The sequence below is a fragment of the Charadrius vociferus genome, unplaced genomic scaffold (genome assembly GCF_000708025.1).
Source record: "Charadrius vociferus isolate BGI_N301 unplaced genomic scaffold, ASM70802v2 scaffold1309, whole genome shotgun sequence".
NCBI classification, from domain to species: domain Eukaryota; kingdom Metazoa; phylum Chordata; class Aves; order Charadriiformes; family Charadriidae; genus Charadrius; species Charadrius vociferus.
Window position 1 is genome coordinate 5,823 of NW_009650210.1, and position 16,279 is coordinate 22,101.

At 48.5% G+C, this 16,279-nt stretch overlaps 1 protein-coding gene across 1 annotated transcript in view; it reads right to left on the bottom strand.

Moving 5' to 3' along the window:
• Window positions 1–399: 399 nt before the first annotated feature.
• CTIF (CBP80/20-dependent translation initiation factor) overlaps window positions 400–16,279 on the bottom strand; it is a gene marked incomplete at both ends in the record, with an annotated part of 48,138 nt that continues 32,258 nt past the window's right edge. Inside the window, 2 exons of the mRNA XM_009892965.1 lie at window positions 400–699; window positions 2,495–2,936. Of these exons, the coding sequence (XP_009891267.1) occupies window positions 400–699; window positions 2,495–2,936 (742 nt within the window). The remainder of the gene's footprint in view (window positions 700–2,494; window positions 2,937–16,279) is intronic.

The window sequence follows — 16,279 nt, forward strand, 5'->3', positions numbered from 1 at the left end:
GATCACGACCTAACTTGGTACCTCTGGTGCTGAGATGGACTTCAGCGGCAAAGACCCCTCCACCGTAAGACCCTCCAAGTTCACTTCTCTTCACACCATGGGCATGCTGCTGCAAGCAACCCGCTCATTTCACAGATGGGCCCTGGTGTGAGATACCGTAATTCCACGTACAGTTCATGACATGGGAATTAAGAGCAACGTGACAATGCCCTCGGTGCCACGTTATCTACCGTAACCACTACAGATGCGCACAGACAAATTTCCAAGTACACTTCTGTTGTCCTCTCATCAACTGGCTTCAAAAGGAATTTGGTAACATCTCAGCTCCTGTCCAAATGCACGACAAGATCAGGCGGAGTGAAGCTGCAGGCATCTAACCAAGTAATTTTATCTCATTACCTGCAACATGTTGAGGAGCAGACTCCGGAATTTGGTTCCTTCCACCATGAAAAGGGCCATTTTGTCACAGAGCTTGGCTGCTGTGGAAGCAAAGCTGCGGTCCGTCACCGCTTTCTGGTAAATGGTCTTGACTATCTCCCCCAGCATCTCCTCAGAGTTGGTAGAGTTCTGGGCTTCCTCCATAAAGGTGGTGAGCTTGGAGTCAACGTCACTGCTGTTGTTCCTCATGCTGTTGAGGATTTCAATTAATTTGTCCATTTTGTTCTTTTCAGGATTGGTGGTTTCCACCGTGACTTCGTCCTGGTCCGTGAAAAGGGAAAGACAAGGCATCTGTTACACAAGGAAAAAACAGACATATCAGCCCTTGTCCTTCCACAAACAGCAAAGAGGGGAGGGGATTGGGGAGACATATAAACAAACAGACATAGAAAAATCAAAGCATCTTTTAGAAGCACAATGGTGTCATCTCAGCATGGAAAACCACAAGTGAATAAGTCCAGCCCCAGAAACATTCTCTTTCTCCATTTCCCACAGCACTTAATCCCCTAATTCTTCCCCTCAGCTCAGAGAGAAGATGTGCTCAACGGTCCTGAGCCAGGATGCCAAGGTCAGGATCATTCCAGACTGGCTTTGGCATCTTGGATAGGTTTTTGGGGGTGTCTGCAACACGGTGATAGTGGATATTTTTGGTCTCTATTTTGAAAGTGCGCTGATGTTTGCCAAATGCTCAGATAACAATCCTACAAAAATACCTACTTTTTAAATATATATTTAATGCTCTAAATTGAGATCAAAGATGTCACACGATCATCAGAAAAACTTCTAACTTTTCCATGTCTTGACTGTTACACTTCTCACTTCACGTCACTAACATAGAATTTATTGCTTCTTTTCAGCATTTAATTATGCATTTGTCCCTTTCCCCCAGTGTAAAGCACGCATCCCGCTTGTTATGCTCTGCTCCCTTCCCTTCTCCTTGTGCAGTCTTAAAATGCGCTATACAATACAAACCCGCAGCAATTTTTCAGACAACCCCAATGCCAACTGGTAGTTGGAGTTGTCCAAAACTCCCATCAGGAAACCAGTTGTGTTGACTACACCCCACCCAAGAGTGGGGGCTTATGTGATGTGTTTCTTATAAGACTATAAATTCTCAGGGTGAGCGTTAAAATGAATACTCTGAAAGTCCCCGCTGTACTCCCATTGCTTTAAAGAACATAAAAATAACTAACAAAATCTCTGCCTCCCCCTCAGGCCGCATACATAAATAGTAAATGTGCATGCATTCAAAGGTATACATTTCCAACATGCACTCCCATGGAATTGTATATGTTCAGGTTATTTTTGCTACGTATTTTGGAAATCTCATTGGAGATACCCTCACGGACGCGTTTTCCAGTCTGACAAAAGAATCTCAAGAGAAAGAATATGAGTTTCACAGGGGACAAATGCAGATATCATCTCTGAATTCCTCTGAAATCTGAGGCCGAATATTGTTTCCAAGAAGGATTTCTTCTCTGTCACTCGCATGCAATAGATTTGTTATTGTTGGGTTGTTGGAAGGAAGGGGGAAAGATAAGGGTGTTTCAATTCATTGCTGAGATAAATGGATATCAACTTCTAAGTAGCTGACTCCAACTATTCAGCACTCGAAAGTCAAAGCTCTGTAATTGCGGAGACAAATTTCCTTTTTTAGACCTCCTTGCAAAGAAGATGAGCTCTGCAGACACGGAGGCAGTCAGTTGGGATCAGCCGCTGGGGAAGGAGTCCCCACGTCACAGCTCACGTGTGCGTCAACCTTCCCCAAGGGTCTCTGCGTGGGTAGGTGGAGAGTTCCCAGTCCTTCTTGGAGAACTCAAGCTGGGAGCAACCTCAACCAAGAAGTCAAGCTAAGAATCTTAGCATTGTGTCAATAAAAGGCCTCCTGAAGAAGCACGATGACACTTCAAGAGAAGTGTTGGCACTGAGGGATTAAGGTAAGTTGGGTGTGTTCATGGAAAGGTCCCTTCAGCCCACCTCACCCTTTGTATGGAGAACGGCCAACAGCCAGACTCTTGGAAAAAAGGAAACCCAACGTTTCCCTGAGAAATAATACCTTTTCTTTTAGTCTCCTCCGCAGCCTGTCTTTGGAAGACTGAAGCAAATTGATCTTGGGTCTTTCCCCAATGCGCTCGTGAATACTGTCTTTCTGCTTGGTCTCTGACTCCTGGATGTACTGCTGAGACTGCTTCTCCACAGCCTCCGGGCCTCGTTGCGTCTCCACGGGAATATGCACCGTGCAGACAGAGGTGTCCTCAATTTTCAAATTCTCAGTCTCTTTGGCGTTTCTGTGCGTTTCTTTGTCGTTGGGCGAGTGTTTCTGGTTGTGGTGCCATCTCCGGTTCTGGCTGTAGCCGTGGTGGCCCGTCCTGCCTGAGGAGTGAGGGGCCTGGCCTCCTTGGTAGAGTTTCTGGTGGTCCCTGTTGTGTTTGGTGCCACCTTGCTGATGATCTGCGTGCTGCTGAGGCTTGTTCCCACCGGGAAGTCTCTGTTGTCTCCTGGAAAAGTCAAACAAAGTCATTAGTACACCCTTTCCTGCACGGTCCTGTTTGGTCAACGCATCTTCTATCCCACCAAACTGCCTGGCCCTTGGTGGGTGGGCTCTGTGGGTCTCCCTACCACAAAAGGAGAGCCGATTTCTTTGCGTCTAACGCAACCTAATACCAACTCATGCCTCTCAGTCTCTTTCAATAAAAGGCATATGTCAGCTGAAAGTTTTCATGAACACTTAGAGAACTTGTCTTTGGTTCCCAGGAAAATCTCTCCCAGGTTCCTGTGGGTTTTTTTGGCGTTGATTCCACATTAAACCAGAGAAGATCTGATTAGTCCCAGCTCAGCAGCGGGAAGTCAGGCAGGCAAGAAATATCAGGAGATTTTTTTTTTGTTTTTCTGAAGATCTAAGGAGCTCCCAATACACCTGGCCCGCAGCATTGCTTGCTCCTCTTGCTTGCCATCTCTGCTGTACCAACATGACATTGGTTTGTAGTCCATCATTTGAAGCGTATAGGGAATTCCTAAGAGAGCCAAAAAAAAAGCTAAAAAGCAAATCACCAGGTAAAAGCGGTGCCCACACCAAATGGTTTTGTTTGGCCTTTCTTTATGCGTGTCCTTCATCATTGCCAAACTGGAAGAGAACGTGCATATGGATGAAGAAGCTGAGGACCACACGTGGGGGGAGCCGGGACCATTACCTCCGGATAGGAGGCTGGATGAATATGGCTCCAAATGGATGCCATGGAAATTCAACAGGCACAAAGAGGAGGAATTGCCTGCAAATGGTTTGCCAGAGAGACTACAGCAGCTCACAAGTGGTGAGCAAGTCCCTGCATGCTGGCCGTAACCGGTAGCTCAGACGGCGGGTCCCCAAAAAACCAACAGTTGAATGGAAAAACTGCTTTGGCAGCCTCGGACATTTTAGATTTCCACACAGGTTGCAGCATGGCTCTCCCCAGTGGGAAAGGCTGAGCCAGCATGCCATCACCGAGGACGCAATTAAGATGGAGATGGTCCTGGCATCAGCTGCCGTCACCTGGGACGGTGCAGAGCTAGCTCTAAGCGCGGCGGCAGCTCCCTGCCTGCTCGCTGCCTTTTTAACACTCGTTATCGGCTCTGAGAGCACATGGGATGCGTTAACTCCAGGCTCCTTACAAGGCTGCTGGGAGCAGTGTTGGAGGCTCGCAAGGGACATCTCCCCAGCATCATCCCCTGAAAGAGGGAAACAACAGCAAGCGCTGCGGTGCCCACATCCATCATAATCCCCCTGCTCAGCCTCATCCCTTACGCCAAACCCCCACCTCCCTTCGGATAAAGAGCGGTGTCCTGGTTTGAGGTAAAACAGAACAGCAATTAATTTTATTTTCATCATCTGCACCGCTCGGCTAAATACATTCGGACGAAGGAAGCGGCCATTCACAAATACATTTCAATGGTCAGCGGCTAAACAGCCTCCAACCCTGCCTGCCAAAGCCATCTGCCCATCAAATCTGTATTCCTTGGCATCCCCAGGAGTTAAAACCTATTTTCCGAAGCCAACTGGCTCTTAACCATAAAGAGTGAGGGCTCGCGTTTGGCGAAGGCAGGACGAAGAGGCTTGTTCGTGGTGGCAGTGGAAGGAATTTGTGTTTAGTCTCAGACCACCGGATCCGGTTTTCTGAGATATTCAACTTTTTTTTTTTTTTTTACAAGCTGAATGGGAGGGAAATAAAAAAAAGGGAGATGGGAGAAGCTTTCCTGTTTGCTGGAGCTTACAAGCTTTTTACGAGGACAGATTCTCCGCATCAAGTTTTCCTGGCGTTTCTTTGTTTCCTCTTGGTAACACAATCACATCAACCGCTTTGTAAAGAGCAACGCTTATTAAAAGGGGAATGTCAAAATAAAAGTTAGTTAAACCCCTTATCTAGTACCGAGTCCTCACATGCTTAAGCGTGCAAGAGTTTTGCTGATATAATCCAGCGTTTTGCTCTGTGTGGTTTTGCTCTCCTCTCAAACATCTGAGTTTAACCGTTTGGGTGCGCTTTCAGCCTCGGGTTATAAGCCAGACAGGCTGCTAACTGTATTTACGTTGCAAATAATGCAGAGAAATGATAAAAGATTTAAAAAAAAAACCACTTAAGCTGACGTGGAATGTGCGAGATTGTTCAGTTTGGGGCTTTTGCAATAAGAGAGGGAGAGGACGGGCAGCTCCGTCCCCGTAGAGGACAGCTAAAAGGCGATACCCCCATGGCAAAGGGACAGAGCAGACAAAAACTGAAGCTCTGCAGTCGCTGACCACAGGAGAGAAAACACCAGAGTTAAACAAGTTAAGGGCAAAAAAAATGTGCATGAAATAAAAGGCAAAGGAAGGAGAATGGCAAACAAGAAGCAACGTCCGTGACTTGGCAGCAGGCGGGGGTCCAGACGATCATCCAGCATTCAGGCAAAGACTTGTCGTGTGCTTTTATCTTCCCAACACCCCAGCGAAGAAGAAAAGCCAAGAAGAAATAGGACTCTGTGGCGAAGAAGAGCCAAAGCGGGGAGAACGGGGCCCAGATCTTAAAACTTTTTTTTGGCTGCTGAGCATCGCAAAGCCGCGGAGGTTGAGATTTCCTATCCTCGCTCTCAGGTGTGACGGAGATATTGGGGAGGTGGAGAGCCCCAGGAAGGGGCAAGATAGGGACAAGGGCATCCCACCACATGCACCCGCTGTGGCTTGAGTTGAGGGAAATGACCTCGTGCTTGGTCAAGGGCGGGAGAGCCAAGATGGTGACTTGGGATGACCTGCCAAGCTTAGGGAACCAGATCATGTAGGAACCCAAAGGCACTTCCCAGCCCGGGGTTTTAAGCTCGTGATGCCGAATGGAGGAACAGCTGAAGCTTGAATCACACAGCAACATCTCTGAGATGCATCAGAAGAAGTGTGGCCAGCAGGGCGAGGGAGGGGATTCTGCCCTTCTACTCTAGTCTGGTGAGACCCCACCTGGAGTACTGCATCCAGCTCTGGAGCCCTCAGTGTAAGAAGGACATGGACCTGTTGGAGCGGGGCCAGAGGAGGGCATGAAGATGCTGCGAGGGCTGGAGCACCTCTGCTGGGAGGACAGGCTGGGAGAGTTGGGGTTGTTCAGCCTGGAGAAGAGAAGGCTCTGGGGAGACCTTATTGCGGCCTTCCAGTCCCTAAAGGGGCTCCAGGAGAGCTGGGGAAGGACTTTTTACAAGGGCATGTAGGGATAGGACGAGGGGGGAATGGCTTCAAACTGCAAGAAGGGAGATTTAGATTAGATATTAGGAAGAAATTCTTTCCTGTGAGGGTGGTGAGCCCCTGGCCCAGATTGCCCAGAGAAGCTGTGGCTGCCCCATCCCTGGAGGTGTTCAAGGCCAGGTTGGATGGGGCTTGGAGCAACCTGGGCTGGTGGGAGGTGTCCCTGCCCATGGCAGGGGGGTTGGAACTCGATGATCTTTAAGGTCCCTTCCAACTTAAACCGTTCTACGATTCTATGAAAAGGGAGAAATGACCCCAGAAAAATGCCGTAGCTATTGGGAAATCCTTCTTCTGTCCCTCTCTGCTGATCCTTTGTTGTAAGGACATGGCGCCTTGCAGGTGACCCTACTTCAGCTACAAGAAAAAGCATCTAGACAGCACAACGGTCTCTTACCTCTTGACTCTGTTTAATGTTAAATAACTATTTTCACTTCAAAGGCCAAATTCTGCTTCAGCTCAAAACTCCCCCTGACTTCAGTGGGATGGGGAATTTGGCCATCAGTCAACATGGAAACTAAAGAGACCTTCAGAGTCACAAGAAAACTGCAGAAGTACTAAAAACCAAGGGGAGACAGTGAGGGTTGCTGAGCTGGAAATAGGATGGTATCGCTTCTGCTGTCGTTTCTCCACCGTTTTTTTTTTTATTTAATTAACTAAACGAGATACCTTTCAACAGAATTTAGATCTGACAAATGTCTGCTGTGTCGGAGGAGCCTACGCAAACAAATCTAAGGCTTCAGCTGTCTCGGTGATTACCAGCCTACGTGCTCAGAAATACAGGATTCCTACAAGTTTTTACTACGTCGTTTCATCCCAAGGAAAGAGGCTGGAAGGCACAAGGCTGGGGAAAATAACTCCAGACACGTGCACAGCTGTGGTCTAAAACACAGTTGCTCCGTCCTGTCAGCCCTGCTCATATCCCCCCCGAAGTGAGACAAGTCCTCCGAGAGCCCCCACCGTTTGTCTGGCATGTGGAGAGCCGGAGGACAATGTGGGGTTACATTCTCCTGGTGGTTGCACGGAGATTTGGTTAGGCAATTCCTACAAATACCGAGAGGTAAGGAGCTACATCTCTGATGGCACTTGAGATATTTACCCCACGGTGCAGAGCCAAACATCCAGTCAAACAGATTGAGATCCCATCTGTGGGCTCAGGGATGGAGTGCTCTGGACATCTTGGCTCTTGCTTTTGAAGAACCTGCCTGGACACCATGCTTGTCCTCAATCCCATGGGACAAACCCTTCTGGGCACGCTAAGCTCCTCAGAGGGGAGGGATGCTGTTTTTGTCTTGGTGGACACCGCCAGGGCCACCCAGCAATTAACAACTAATATGGACTTGTAGCCACTCGGGCAAGAAGTTGAGAACAGAGCGGTGCCATGGCCAAGGACAAACCTTCTGCTTCCCCTTCATCCTTCTGGTGAATGAAAACGTTCCTCACCACATTTTGTGGACAGAAAGTTTCTCTCCATCCTTTCTTCTGCCCAGGCAGGACCTCATGCATGTACCAGGAAGAGGACCAGGAATATGATTCTAAGTGTCTGGAGCATCTCATGATCAACTTTGCTACTACCATGACTTATGATTAATCAGCAATTACTGTTACAAGGGACAGATTAAGATCTGCTGCAGAAATGGACTCTGCGCGACCTTCTACCCCCAGATCCCACTTATTCGTGGCATCTCCTAAAGCTGGAAGAGCAGAGCACCCAAGACTCACAGCGACGACACCTGTAAACGGAGGACTGGCAGGGCCTGCTCTGTGGGATGAAGGGCCACCTCTCCCCATCTTATTTTTGAAAATCCCACAGTAATTTTCCAGTGAGAGGGAGGGAAATTCAATAAAACTCTTAAGAGTCACCACTGAAAGAGTTAAATTCACAGAGATGGATAGCAACTGGGTTCTCCCTGGCTGTACTAACTAGCTCAGCCTGAAAAGGGAAAGGACAGGAAGAGGAAAAGTCCTCTGAAACATCCCCTGAACAAACCAACTTCTCCTGGCGCAGCCTTTCTGAACTAAGCATATTCCAGCCAGACCAGCTGCTTCACCTTGAGGGATGCAGCTCCACAAAAAAATGGACTGGCACCCCCGAGCAGACGCTACTGGAGGGGTTTGGGGATGGCAGTGATGCTGCCGTCAAAAACGCCCGTCATCACTGGCTTTGGGTACCTAAGGGAGACCGTGGTCCAAACTGGAGGGCCTGAAGGATCCCAGTTCGCAGATTGTGGAATTTTACAGCGTCTAAAACTGGTCCTGGAGGTCTAATCCTGCTCTGGGAGGTCAATGGGAATAATGCTATTAATATAATGAGGAGGAAGGTCTGAATTTATATTTTAGAGGCCTGACTTCCCCTAAAAGTATTCTTCACCAAGCCTACCTCCGTCAAAGGCACTCTGATATCTTATGTGTGTGTATAATGATAACTCAGCTTTGCTTCGTGAAGGGAGAACCACAGCCCAGCCACGGCCGTTTTCTACCCTCGCTATGACTGAGAGTGGGAAACAACATAATAAGCTTGACGGTTCCACACAATTTCATCAAAAACCTCAATACCCCACAGAAAGCAACGACCACCAGCTCCAAGAATGAAGAACACAGGACTTGTGTGTGTTTTCCCTTTGGCTTTCTCTCTCAAACTGGTTTCGCTTGGCTCCGGTTTCATTTTTGTTTGCATTTTTCTCAGATGAGAAGGGAACAAGATGTCATGTTCACTCCTGAGAACAAAAATGAAATTATTCACACTTCTTTTTATGCCTTTCTGTCAATAGGGTTAAAGTCTATCCCAATCACTAGACCAAGTCGGCATTTCTGGATGCACATGGCATTTTGGAAGCGTAGAAAATCCACCTGTCAAACTAGGGTTAAAGTCTATCCCAATCATTAGACCAAGTCGGCATTTCTGGAAGCGTAGAAAATCCACCTGTCAAACTGGTCATGATCAGGATCTAAAATCATCTTTGAACAGTTGAGACATAACGCATGCTTTAGGTCTTACACGTATGCATCCTCGAAAACATACAATGAACTCTAGAAGACAAGCACAGCCAACAAAAACAACGCTATGAGGGTAGAGCTGTTTTTGATGAGGCTCACAGCATCTGGCTGCTGGGAAAAGCATTATGAAACCTTCAGATGAACCGCCTACCTGGGAATAACTCCTCATCATCACCTTGGTCTTGGGGGGCAGCTGCTGCAGACAACCTTCCCTTGGGCCTGGACATCACGTCTGTCTTTGTTTGCTAAAGATTATTTTGTTTGGCCCTTACAATAGAACAAGACTCACTCTAAACCAACAGGGTAGCATTGATTTTTATGCTGAGGGTGGTGAGACCCTGGCCCAGGTTGCCCAGAGAGGTGGGAGATGCCCCATCCCTGGAAACATTCCACGTCAGGTTGGACGGGGCTCTGAGCAACCTGATCTCGTTGAAGATGTCCCTGCTCATGGTGGGGGGGTTGGACTAGGTGGCCTTTAAAGGTCCCTTCCAACCCAAACCATTCTACGATTCGACGATTGAAGGGCTTCACACAAAGACATCCAAGGTGCTCACACAGTAACCCATCCAAAAAACAGGTGTAGGATTGACACAAAGCACTGTTTATCATGGGATGCACTATCTTCTGCTATGGAATGCTGACTGATTTGGCCTTTCCAAACACAAAACCAGACCTGATTTCCCCCTGTGCCTTACTACAGCGTCACTTCACACCATCAGCGTCCGCTACTTCCCACACCACAGCGATGGACACCCCACTGGACCACCAGATGAGCACCCAGTCTGCAGGCTGTGCTGCAGGAGCAGAGACAGTGCCGCTGGGCTGAAAGGACACGGCACGAAGTCCATCGGCACAGACTCAGCAAAACATCGAAGAGCAAACTTGTCTACTGCTGAAGTCCAATGAAAGTCCTCCCATACTGCAATGCTTGGCCGTACAGGCTGCCTGAGTCAGCTATTTTCTTCTAAACTTCATGGAAATGAATCTTCAGGAGGAATTTAAGTAGCTGTTTTGCAACACCAGCTTGGGAAAGACATCCCAAGTACAGATGGCATGTGAGATAGCTCCAAAACAGCTCTTTAAATGCTTTGCTGGATCTCCCACAAATCATTAGGGATGTCCAGATGGAGGCCCTTGTTGCACAGACCGGGCAACCAGCTAGGAAGACACCCCCTGGACTTCAAGGCTGATTGCCCAGACTGGTGTAGAAATCACTACAGTGATTTCATGTAGAAATTGCTTGGAAATGGTTCCCTTCAGAAACTACATTGCTTGGAATTATGGTTTTTGGATTCTTAGCGTGCTGTAAACACGCTTGCAAAAATGACATGAAAACCATAGGAAAACACAGTGACCAGGAACTGCATCCAGTTTAGCTGAAATAGCTTAGATCTAAAAGACATAACCATGGTACTTGATGGTTCCCAAACATCTGCTGAGCGCAAATACACACGGATCCTGGACTACCGGTAAGAATGCGAGTCGAGTGAATAAAGATTCATCTTTTACTCCTTTGCAATAAAAGAGCTTATATCGCAGACTCCAGGCTGTCTCCTTTAAAAATACACCAAGGCTGATCAGTTATCCCAGGATCTGGTAATCCTCCAAGAGATATAAACTTTAAACTCGTGCCAAGATGCACAGACACAGCCCACCACCAGCCCTCCATGGTCCTGTCCCTCAAGACACATCCTAAATAGTCCATCCAAGCCCCCACCTGCTGCTTTTTTGTTCAGCTGTCTTCCTTTAGACCTCTGTGACTCTTTGACCTGCAAGCAAGGAGACATCCTAGTTTTTTTCCATATCCTATTTATACCAGTGCTTTCTAGTGAAGAAATAAATGTCTTTTCTGCAGAAGCTAAGGCAAGATTTGACAGTATCTCCTAACAGCTGTCCAGACACAAGCTGACCCAAAGTCAACGGCAAGCAATTACTTCCGACACCAGGATCTGCTAAAACACCAACACAACGAGCAGAGATGCTTTGGACTTATGCGTACCAGAAGCCTTTCTCAAGCATATTAAAGAAAACTTCTTTAAAAATGATGCAGCACGTTGTGGCATTTAGCATAGAGATTCGGGAGGTAGGATCGATTGAGCTGAACCCGGCAATGTGCTCTTGCAGCCCAGAAGCTGCGGCATTTAGCATAGAGCTTCGGGAGGTAGGATCGATTGAGCTGGACCCGGCAACGTGCTCTCGCAGCCCAGAAGGCCAACTGTATCGTGGGCTGCATCAAAAGAAGTGTGGCCAGCAGGCCAAGGGAGGTGATTTTGCCCTTCTACTCTGCTCTGGTGAGACCCCACCTGGAGTACTGCGTCCAGCTCTGGAGCCCTCAATGTAAGAAGAACATGGATCCGTTGGAGCAGGGCCAGAGGAGACCACGAAGATGATCCGAGGGCTGGAGCACCTCTGCTGTAAGGACAGGCTGAGAGAGTTGGGGTTGTTCAGCCTGGAGAAGAGAAGGCTCTGGGGAGACCTTAGAACCCCTTCCAGTACCTAAAGGGGTTCCAGGAGAGCTGGGAAGGGACTCTTGATCAGGGAGTGGAACCATAGGATGAGGGGGAATGGTTTTACACTGAAAGAGGGGAGGTTTAGATGAGATATTAGGAAGAAATTATTGACTGTGAGGGTGGTGAGACACTGGCCCAGGTTGCCCAGAGAAGTTGTGGAAGCTCCATCCCTGGAGGTGTTCAAGCCATGTTGGACAGGGCTTGGAGCAACCTGGGCTGGTGGGAGGTGTCCCAGCCCATGGCAGGGGGGGGGGAACTCAACGCTCTTCAAGGTCCCTTCCAACCTAAACCATTCTATGATTCTAACGCTCACATGGATGTGCTGAGCTATGCCAGGGTCTGAACCATTCCAAAAATTCACTTTCTCTTGGACAAGTTGCCACTCATCAGTTTGGATGGAAACACGCTGCCCGGGTGGAGGCACAGAGCTGGGTCACCTTCTGCAGCTCCATGTAGCTGCTGGCTTTTGCTGCTTGGGGTCCAGCACCCCCAGTTTTAAGTGGGAAATCGGGATGATCCATAGCATCTGCACAATGCTGGGAATGGATGGAGCAATGTTAGTTTAAATGAAATAAAGCAGCCTGTTGTCCACTCATGCCCCGGAGGCTGTCACGCTAAATAAAGACATTATCAGAGAAAGAGCAGATACTCAGCGCCTTCATGCCTGTTAATGACCCCGGCACCTTCCGCATCAATCTAGGGACTCGCTTTCCCACAGATGGTCCCTTGGAGACAGACTGCTGTGGCTTTAGAAGGAATAAATGGAAACAAAACAGTTAACAAAAACCCAAAAATAGAGCATAGTTAACTTTTTTTTTTTTTAATATGGAGATGAAAAATCCCTGGGTGATTTATGTGCCAGCAGAGATATTAGCTGCATATAATAGATGCAATATTTTTAATACTAATATTTTGGGCTGAGACAAGAGTGGGAATGGAAAGTATTTCCAGTGCCTTGACTTCTTTATTTTGCAAACATCAGTTGCTAACTGGGGTCAGACAGAAATATTGTTTCTGCAACAAGAGCCCAAACAACTTGAGCTGGCAACTTCTTCGCGCACTAACCATGCCAGGAGGCCCTGCAGAGCTTCAGCACATTGCTCCCTCCCAGGTCTTCGGGGCCAAAGTCCCCAACTTGGGCTTGCGGGGAGAAGGAGTAGGTGGTAAACACTCCCCTGCAGAGAGGGTGGCTACTTGCCATGGCCAAAAACTGGAAGTCACCCGTGAAACCATGCAGCCACACTGTCAAAATGCTGTTGGGCTTCTTCAAATGGGCCAGGTCTCCTGGAAAGACCTTGTGTGACACGGGGAATGCCATAGGACTTTTTTTTATGCATCAAAAGCATCACCCTCTGCTTGCCCTTACCTCTCAGTTCAGTTGCCAGATAACTTTGGAGAGCAATCTGGTGGCACAAAGCCCTCAGTGCTCGTTCCAAGCCATCACCAGCAACGGCCCATTTATATTCGAGGACTGAAAGCAGGAGAAAGAAACAAATTATTTCACTTCATATTCACTCCGGTGCCTGGCTGCTGACAACACCTCCATGAACTCTTGCTGAAAAACAACGCGTAGATGGATAAACCTATTTCCAGTACTGAGGAGCCGTGCCGGAAACACTCCACCAAAGAGAAAGCCATTTCAATAACAGATCGGTTTCCTAGTGCAGAGGAACCTGCCGCTATATTTCCTTCCCTCAATTCTGGCCGGCTGAAAAAGCATCACGTAGACAGTTGTGTTTTGCACTACATGACTCTAAAAGAGCAGCCTTGAAGGACAGTCTCATGGGTGACGGGGTTCGCGCATACGAGGATCTGGTGGCCACGGGTTCACTGCAAGGTCTGTGGTGGGGGAAGGTCCAACTACACCCCCTTCCCGTCTCTCTGCCTCGCTTTCCTCGCAGGGAAAGGGGGTTGCTGAGAGCAGCCCTCTGCCAAAAAGCACTTTGAGGTTGATGGACAACAAAACACCGCAGCGTTGTTTCATCTCTGGCTGTCTGCCCTGGGGACAGCTCTTGTATTGCTTCCCTGTGACTCTTCCTACAGCTGATTGACCCAACAGCACCCTACTCTTGCCCACGTGACGAGGACTTTCCTGCCACCTTGGTTAAAAACAAGTAAGTCACATCATCAGCTACCAAAGCAAAACCAATACAACCAAGAAGACCAAGGTGCCCTGGGTAGAGGGCCACAAAAATGATCAGAGGGATGGAACATCTCTCCTGTGAGGACAGGCTGAGAGTTGGGGTTTTTCAGCCTGGAGAAGAGAAGGCTCCGGGGAGACCTTATTGTGGCCTTTCAATACTTAAAGCTACTTGTGCCACTCGGAGCTTAAGCAGAGAGAACATACTGCACTTGAAAGGGTGGAGGAGAGATGGCACTTCCCAGTCCTGTTTTTAACCAGAGGAGCCCTTGGGAAGGGCCGTGGTGGACTTTGTCCTCAACAAGATGAATCTCTTCCAACTCTGGTCAGGATTGTCACAGAGAGCCCCTTAAAAGGGGGCTTATAAGAAAGATGGGGACAGACTTTTTAGCAGGGCCTGTAGCGACAGGCCAAGGGCTGATGGTTTTAACTAAAAGAGGGGAGATTCAGAGTAGATAGAAGGAAGAAATTGCTTACGCTGAGGGTGGTGAGACCCTGGCGCAGGTTGCCCAGAGAGGTGGGAGATGCCCCATCCCTGGAAACATTCCAGGTCAGGTTGGATGGGGCTCTGAGCAACCTGATCTGGTTGAAGATGTCCCTGCTCATGGCAGGGGGGTTGGACTAGGTGGCCTTTAAAGGCCCCTTCCAACCCAAACCATTCTATAATACCAGAGCAGGCACTGGTGAACGCTCCTGTTGATGGTCTTGCTTTCAAAATGGCAAAACCTGTTTTAAATGCTGATTCCTACTTTGCTGAACACAACTGAAGAGCTAAGGCAGCGTTCAACCGGCACTCAGTCTGCAGGCACAGCCACACGAGCACTTTAACTCTCACAACATGAAATGAAAGACGGTTCAAAATAAGCAAAAGGAGGTATTTCTTCCCATAATGCACAGTTGAAACGGGGAGCTATGCTATAGGAGATATGAGTACCAGGAGTTTACAAGGGTTCAAAAAGCACATTGAAAGGCAAATCCATCAGGAGCTACCGGATGCAAAGGTGAGCAAATGTCCAGATCCACAAATTGTAAATTCCTGAAGAATCATAGAATCATTTTGGTTGGAAAGGAACTTTAAGATCATTGCGTCCGACCGTTAAGAAGAGGACACCACCGCTGGGAAGCAGCGTTACGTTCATACCCTGTTGTTCTCACGCTCCTCCTGGTGTCCATTGCTGGTCATCAAGCCAGGTGGTCTGGTCTGACCCACCACAGCTCTCCTCCTGCTCTTACTGACCTCCCGACCAGCTCCAGCACACCGCTAGCACACCTAATTGCAAATGAAAAACTCCTGCCCCTGTGCTGATGCAGGACGGCATGGCAACCATAAGATAAGGTGACTTATCTCCCAGCTGGGTGGAGGGGTTGCAGCGTAAGGCACTCTGCACGCACAGGCAATTACTGCCGCCCAGCTTCACGTGCTGTAATTCATTAAGCCGCAGTAACGCAATCACCCAGCTGAGCCCTTTTAGGAACAAACCGCCAAGACAACATTGTCCTCTAGGGACCCGCGGTTCGGAGAATTAATTTAGTGTAATAACTCCTACCGATGTTGCGGACAATCAAACTGAAAGAAATGATGATCTGTCTCTAAATTGCCTGTAACCAACCCCTCGGCTGATGCCCTGTGACCGTTGGCTCTGCTCAGGCAGGCGGGGCAAGTGCTGACTGTTCATTTGAGACTTCCATGCATATGAACACTTACTCCTTGAGGAACCTCATCATGAAGGACCGGCAGTCCAACAAGGAGTTCTTCACCTTGTTCTCTGGGATGCTTAGCTTCAGCCGGCACAGCTTTCTTAATCATACGGTTTAGTTTTAGGCAGAGCTGCGAGGAGCAGGCAGTTGGTCTCAATGATCTTTATGGGATCCTTCCAACTCGAGATACTCTATTATTCCTTTCTGAGATACCATTCTGATTCCATTCTGAGTGATGAGAAGCTCAACATGAGCTGGCAATGCATGATAACAGCCCAGAAGGCCAACCGTATCCTGGGCTGCATCAGAAGTGTGGCCAGCAGGGCGAGGGGGGGATTCTGCCCCTCTGCTCTGCTCTGGTGAGACCCCACCTGGAGTACTGCCTCCAGTTCTGGACCTCCCAACACAGGAAACACAGGGAGCTGTTGGAGAGGGCCATGAAGATGATGAGAGGGCTGGAGCACCTCTGCTGTGAGGAGAGGCTGAGAGAGTTGGGGGGGTTCAGCCTGGAGAAGGCTCCGGGGAGACCTTAGAGCCCCTTCCAGTGCCTAAAGGGGCTCCAGGAGAGCTGGGGAGGGACTTTTTACAAGGGCATGTAGTGATAGGACAAGGGGGAATGGCTTCAAACTGGAAGAAAGTGGATTTAGATTAGATAATAGGAAGAAATTTTTCAATCTGAGGGTGGTAAGGCACTGGAAGTGTCCAGAGAAGTTGCAAAAGCCCCATCCCTGGAGGTATTTAAGGCCAGGCTGGATGGGGCTTTGA